General features: G+C 36.7%; 1 protein-coding gene across 1 annotated transcript; it reads left to right on the top strand.

Annotated features, from left to right (window-relative positions):
• The first annotated feature begins 911 nt into the window (after positions 1 to 911).
• LOC104230053 (probable protein phosphatase 2C 12) lies at positions 912 to 6,558 on the top strand. Its single transcript, XM_009782789.2, has 10 exons — positions 912 to 1,137; positions 1,418 to 1,743; positions 2,981 to 3,152; positions 3,486 to 3,639; positions 3,726 to 3,789; positions 4,069 to 4,176; positions 5,089 to 5,214; positions 5,298 to 5,530; positions 5,645 to 5,847; positions 5,930 to 6,558. Exons 2-10 carry the CDS (start codon positions 1,546 to 1,548, stop codon positions 5,950 to 5,952), a joined length of 1,281 nt encoding a protein of 426 aa, XP_009781091.1. The 5' UTR covers positions 912 to 1,137; positions 1,418 to 1,545; the 3' UTR covers positions 5,953 to 6,558.
• Positions 6,559 to 7,172: the final 614 nt, after the last annotated feature.

Here is a 7,172-nt window from a genome sequence, read left to right as displayed (position 1 = left end):
GTTGACAAGAAAGTCAGTCCAAAGTTTTTTGGAAAATTTCAGGAAATTCGCAGGCGCTATCTTTCGAGTGACTTGTTCACTGTACAATAGTTTGCCTGCACTGGACAAGTTCAGTGCGACTTCAACTTTTTTCTTATTTTCTTTTAAATATGTTATGTAATATAGCTTTGTTTTAGAGTACTAACGATAAAATTGTCTTTGTATGACTTATAGGTCATGAGTTCGAGCCGTAGAATCAGCTACTAGTATTTGCATCAGGATAAGCTATTCACATCACACGCCTTAGAGTGCGGTCCTTCCCTGAACCTTACGTAAACGCACGATACTTCATACACCAGGTTGTCCTTTATCTATATAGCTTAGAATATAAACTGTAATTTCATTAAGCTTTCGTGGAGCACAATCTTTAGTCTTACACTTTTATAAGAAAGTAAAATATTTTTGAGAAGAAGCATGAATGGTACGACAATCATGCAGTTTTTCATGTTATTATTCGAAAAGAGTTGGTTGTTTGAAATTGCATGCACACTTTTTTTGAGAATATTTTAAGGGAATTTTTTCTAAGAAAAAAATACCTTGAGCCAGTTGCAATAAAGTCTTTTTTTTGAATAGTTACAAATAATAACTTACCTTTTCTTTTTCTGAAAACTTATTCAGAAAAAACTTTTCGGTTGTCCTAACAGAAATGGTATTCTTTTCCCAAAAGGGAAAAAGAAAAGAAGAAAACGCGCCAAGGAGCGCAAGTTAGCAGGATAGAGTAAGAAATGCGCATGATAAGGTAAATAACAGCTCATATATTCCAGCTTTTATTTTAGTTTTAATTTTAGTTAACGCCGAATCAAACAAACGGTGCGTTTCTCGGACATTGTCAGCACACATGTTATTACATTACATCTAACATTATGTTATGCAACAAATTAAACCACCATTTCTTCAAATCTATACAACACCCCTCCTCCTTCTTCTTCTATCTTTTTTCAGAACCCAAAATACCCAGAAAAAGAAGCAAAAATTAAGGCGAAAAACTCCATTTTTATGCTCCTTTAAACATTGACAACTCTTTTCTCTGTCCCCAGGGCAAAAAGAAAAAAAAACAGTATTGTGTACGCACCACTATGGAATTTTTATCTTCGCACCGTACGTTTTTCTTTTTATGTTTTTTTAATTACATTTTGTTATTTTATGTTCTTTTACGTTTTCCCTGATAAAATACATGAGTTTGGAATCTGGGGGTTTTTATTCTTGATTTTTAATGGTCATTATGAGATCTTTGGTTATATTAAAATGGTTTACTTTTGGTGTGAGTGAGATTAATTTAATTTTTACATTTTGTGATCGTGTATTTGATTAGATATTTAGGTTAGATTTTGTGATTTAAGATGTTTTGATGTGGTTGTTTAATCTTTTGTTTGTATAGGTCATTGTTGGATTTGCGTTGACCAAATACATTGACAGTCAATGAAGGAGTAATTTTGGGAAGTTACATTTGCTTTGATTGGAAAAAAAAGATACAGTCTTTATCTGATTTGAGAGAGGGACCTAATAATGTTGTCTAAGGGTGAACATCAAACGGTCCCATTGTCTGTGTTGTTAAAGCGTGAATTGGCTAATGAGAAGATTGAAAGACCTGAGATTTCTCATGGTCAAGCTAGTCAAAGCAAAAAAGGCGAAGACTTTACGTTTGTTAAGACCGAATGTCAGCGAGTTTTGGGTGATGGAGTTGCCACTTATTCTGTTTTTGGAGTAAGTTTCTTATGCTTCTTGAGGAAAAGGTCTCATTTATATGCTAATGTTGTAGATTCCTTGTTACATATGTCTTTGTGTTAATATTTGTTATTGTTGGATTAGCAGATTGATTTCTTGTAGAATCCAGTAAGTGCTTGATTTTGTGTGTATGGTTGAGAAAAATAACTGCTTATTGCTATTGAGAGAGGGTGATCTTTTACTGATGCTGCTTTTGCTTCTTTGACTTTATTGTCTAAAATGGATTATGCAAAATGCAAGTAATCAGTTCAAGAAGGAGAACTCTTTGTTTGTTCCTATTATCATTGCGCAGCATCTAGGAAGTAGAGGTGTATATTGCGGTTGATTCGCTTTAAAATTTTGATAGCCACCATTTGATTATACTATTTAACGATGCAAGGAGATAAAGAAAGTTGTATTCATTAAACAAGTGAAACTTGAGGCATGGGGTGTTGCCCTGTTAGCTCTTGTGTGGGTTGTATGTAAGGAGAGAAATAGGAGACAGTTTGAAGGGATAGAAAATGCTTTGTAAATCTAAGGAATAGTCTTTTCATCTTTAGTTTCCTTTTGGTGCACCATGAAGTCCCTGCTAGTATAGATGATTGAGTGTCTCTTGTAGATTCTCTACTTTTCGGTATTCGGTTTGTATGCCAAAAATATACCCCATCAATTAATAAATAAGTTTCCTTATAAAAAAAAAGTGAACTTAACTTATTGTTCAGATAGGCATTCACGGAAACTGGCTAATGCGACATGTGGCTGTGATGCAACTTTGATACAGACTAGCCTGCTGTTTGTTATCTAGGATTCGATGCCTTGTGAATTTGGTTGGCTTCTTGAAGTATTCTAATGATATCTCTAGTTGTACAACTCTGTGTAGTAAGTTATGTTTTTGACTTGTAAATCTTATAAGATAGTTTCCGTCTCTGCTTTTATAAGTTGGTGGTCTTTTTCCTTTTCTTATTTTCTATTTATGGGCCTTATCCTTATAATGGCTTTTGTCACTGTGACTTACTTTTATTTTTCCCCAACTTTCTGACATATCAGTAGAGATGCATTTCAGTTCTTCTCAATTTTAATGCGTGTTTCAAGTATGGAATTTCTGCGTTAATTCTAGCGAAAATCTTTGCTGTTGACCTTGAAATTCTTTTTAAGATGTTAAATTTCAATTATTCGCATTCCCTTTTCCTTTCTTAAATTATGCCGTCTTATAATGTGTAATCTCCCACCTTTGCAGTTATTCGACGGGCACAATGGGTCAGCAGCCGCCATATATGCTAAAGAAAATCTCTTGCAGAATGTGTTGGGTGCTATTCCTCCAGATCTTAGCAGAGATGAATGGATTGCAGCACTTCCTAGAGCTTTGGTTGCAGGATTTGTCAAAACAGATAAAGATTTCCAAGAAAGAGGTACGAGTAATTTCTTTATTCATTTCTGGAAACATGATATTGCAATTTGGTATGCATAAAAAGAGTTTAGTTTTGTGTTGGTATTATGCCTGCTTGATCAAACATAGCACAAAAGGCATGCGATGTTCCACATGTTGATGCAAGACTTGTTATTACTTTGAGGCTTTTGAATTCTAGCCTTCATATTTGCTTCGGATGATATCTACATGTTTTCTTCAGCTCTTGCTATATGCTTTTTTCTTTCTGGATTTTGGCTTCTATTATTACTATCTCCAATTACCTTATTTCCAATATTGTCGAAACGATCTAATTTTCTCCTACTATACTATGCAGCAAAAACCTCAGGGACAACAGTCACGTTTGTCATAATTGAAGGATGGGTTGTAACAGTTGCATCAGTTGGCGATTCTCGGTGCATACTAGAATCAGCTGAAGGAGGAATTTATTATCTATCAGCTGATCATAGGCTTGACTGCAATGAAGAGGAGTAAGATTAATGCCTTTCACCCATTGATTAATATATTTTCACCTTTTGCATTAAGGTATTGATTATATATGTTTTTAATTGAATAGGAGGGAACGTATAATAGCCTGTGGTGGAGAAGTTGGCCGGCTTAATGCTGGTGGTGGTACAGAGGTATGTTGGTTGTCAGTTTTACATATAGTCTCTGGTTTTAAAACATCACGACAACAACCCCCCGGGCCCCGCTTGAACATACAAAAAATACCTCTTCTCCCTTGTCTCCTTGAAGTTAGTAGCTACAGGCCACGACTCATTTACTATGTATTGGCATGTCCTATTTTATGGTTCACTTTTTACTTTTCATTTTCTCAGACTTTCTTCTCCCGGAAGAAGTTTCGTGAAGTGGGTTAGCTTTGTGCTTTTTGTCTTACCAGTGATTGAAATTCATTTCAGATTGGTCCTTTGAGATGTTGGCCTGGTGGGCTCTGCCTCTCGAGATCCATTGGAGATATGGATGTTGGTGAATATATAGTTCCTGTACCCTATGTGAAGCAAGTGAAGGTTGGTCTATGAGGTTTTCTGCTCTGTTTTTTATGTGCTTATCCCATTGCTCTTCATTTCCTTTGTGTATCTGCAACAATAGATTTGCAGCTTGAGTTCACCTGGAAAGACCACTTCTTGGCACAATAAATAAATACACAGCTCTACCTCTTGCCCACTATTCTGTAGATTGTCAAATTTCGGGTATGAATAGTACAGTTTGATTTTAGGCTCTATACTAAAGCTTTTAATATTTCTTGGTTGAAATGTCAGTAAACCTTGTGCTTGACAGTGAGGGTGGACTCTAGTCAAGATTTCTTTCTTTGGTTTTCCTGGAAACGATTTTCCACGGCCTGGTGGTTTTGCTTTTTTTTTTTTTTTTGTTGCTTTGGATGCTTGTTTGATGATACACAACGACTATAAGCCTTTAACCCAGTCTTGTTTGGTGCAATTATTGGGGGAGAAAGTGTACTGTTTCCTGATTTTAGTTTGTCCCGAATCTTTTTTGTATCTTTGCATTTAAGGGCAAAGGCATAGCATATTACAATCATTAGCTTGACATCAATGATACCATCCCTTTTAAAGAACTCAATGTGTGTGTGGTGGACGGAGAGATAGAGTTGATAGTACTTGGGGTTGCTGGATGTTACTCAGCATATAGAAGTTTAAGTCAATATAGCGAGCTATGTAATATTTAATAGAAATCAATGTAGTTCCTGGCTTCCCTCAGCCTAGAAACCTCGGAACACTGGATTTTATTCTTTTCATTTTCTGAAGAAGGGATTTTATATGTTCCTTTTAACATAGAATAACAACTTCTAGATTGGCCTGAATGTTTTGGTCTTCTATTTTGCACAAGCTCTTTTTTTTCTTTCCTAATTGGAAGTCATATCTCGTATCTGTTCTAAACAATTTTAAGCATTATGTCAACAGCTATCAGCAGCAGGTGGAAGGCTTGTAATAGCAAGTGATGGTGTCTGGGATGCTTTATCTGCAGAAATGGCTGTTGAATGCTGTCACGGAATGCCTGCAGATGCTTCCGCCTCTCAAATTGTTAAAGTATGATTATGTACTTGATATGTGATGTCTTTACTTGATTGGATTTACTTCTATCTAGTCTTAACTCTTACTCCAATATGCAGGAAGCTGTACAGCCAAAAGGGATTCGAGATGATACGACCTGTATTGTGGTCGATATACATCCCCCAGAAAAACCAATTCCTCCACCGCCTCCCAAAAAGTCAGGAAAAGGAGTATTCAAGTCTATGTTTCGCAAAAGAACTTCGGCGTCGTCTTCTGATATTCAGAAGGATTTTTGTGAACCGGATGTAGTGGAAGAACTATTTGAGGAAGGATCCGCATCTCTTTCAGACAGGTTCGTCACATGCTAAGTGTTTCTTTGAATCTGATGTGCAAATTGGAATTCCCTTCAGATATAGCGGTGGGCTCAGATCTAGTGCTTATATTTGCTTTCTTCCTATGATTTCAGGTTAGACGCGAAGTATCCAGTGTGCAACATGTTTAAGTTATTCATATGTGCGGTCTGTCAAGTAGAGATAAAGCCAGGTCAAGGTGTTTCAATACATGCTGGCTCCTCGAACACAAGACATTCGCGGCCATGGGATGGACCTTTCCTATGCTCAAGCTGCCAAGAGAAGAAAGACGCCATGGAAGGAAAGAGACCTTTTGGAGGTCAGATGCCCCACTTTCTGTAGACACGCTGAACTCGTTTGCCTTGAAATATATTTGATCATCCTTACTTTACTATTCACAGATGCAAGATATAATAGTGAGTGACGAGTTAACCGGAGGTGCAATACTAACGACTGCTTCATAGACGATTACAATTGGGAGGTATGGCATTGTAGTCCCAATGGTTCTTTCTGTTTCAGTAAACAAAGAATGCGAACTGGCTTCTTTGATTGGTGGGATACATTGCATTAATATTTCTAGTTTGCCTCCTCTATCTCAGAAGATGGAGCTCTGAAATTCTAGTACATAGTCCACTTTCTGAGAATGATTAAAATTTGGAATATATGCCTAATACATCAGAGGTAAATTCTCTGATTTTAATCAAATGTATACTCGTATCGTCCTTAGTAGTGAATCGTAGTGAGGGAAAGCGATTTTTCGTTGTAACATCAGTAGTTAGTAAGTTTGGTTATAGGATCCTTAAGAGTTTTGTTTTTCTTTTTCCATTTTTCCCTCCTTGTTCTCCCTATAAGGAGAAACTTGCTGATCACCCTCTTATTAAATTAATTCTTGTATTATGCATTAATTACTCGCAAGAAGCGTTAGCACTGGATTCTGGCACTTATTTCCTATATGTTCTCTATATTTCTGCCTGATTGCTTTATCCTATTTGTGTTGAAAGTATCAATGTACAGACTTCTTTTTGTGTCATCTTTTCATCTATTCTAGTTTGAAATACCTTTACAAGAGCTTTTGGCAAGTCTTTGATTTCTTTGACTGACTATTTTTTAAAGCCGGCTTAGGCTTATCCTTTCGGGAATGGCCCAGTTGGTTTGGAGGGTGGTCATCTTGGAGGGTGGTCATCCATACAGATGACCTGAGATCAACCCCCCTCAATGCCTTTTGGGTCGAGACTGTCGCACAGAGCTTGCCTAGTGCGGTTTACATCCCTGTGTGATTTGCAGTCTATTACACAGTACGGGATTTACCCGGAGTGCTCACTCGAAGGCGGCTGTAGCGAAAAAAGCTGGCTTAAGCTATGAGAATTGACACAAAATCTAGGTACATATATGTAAATTCTGGACTTGCAATGATGTGACAATGTACCAAATAGTTGGACTGCTCGAAAACATCATCATTGATATTCTTGGTCTGGAATTGCTCTTTCCTTTGTCAAATCACATTCTTTCATCTGAAAAAAATCAGAAAAATTATCTGGTTTTTTTGTGTGAGCCTCAGGAGAGAAGCATTAACATTACAATTGTGTACCTCTCCTGTTATTTAAAAAGATACTACTACTCTATAAAACTACCAATTAAAACATA

This window comes from Nicotiana sylvestris, chromosome 4 (assembly GCF_000393655.2).
Source record: "Nicotiana sylvestris chromosome 4, ASM39365v2, whole genome shotgun sequence".
In the NCBI taxonomy this organism is placed as follows: Eukaryota; Viridiplantae; Streptophyta; class Magnoliopsida; order Solanales; family Solanaceae; genus Nicotiana; species Nicotiana sylvestris.
This window is presented reverse-complemented; position numbering and strand designations above follow the sequence as displayed.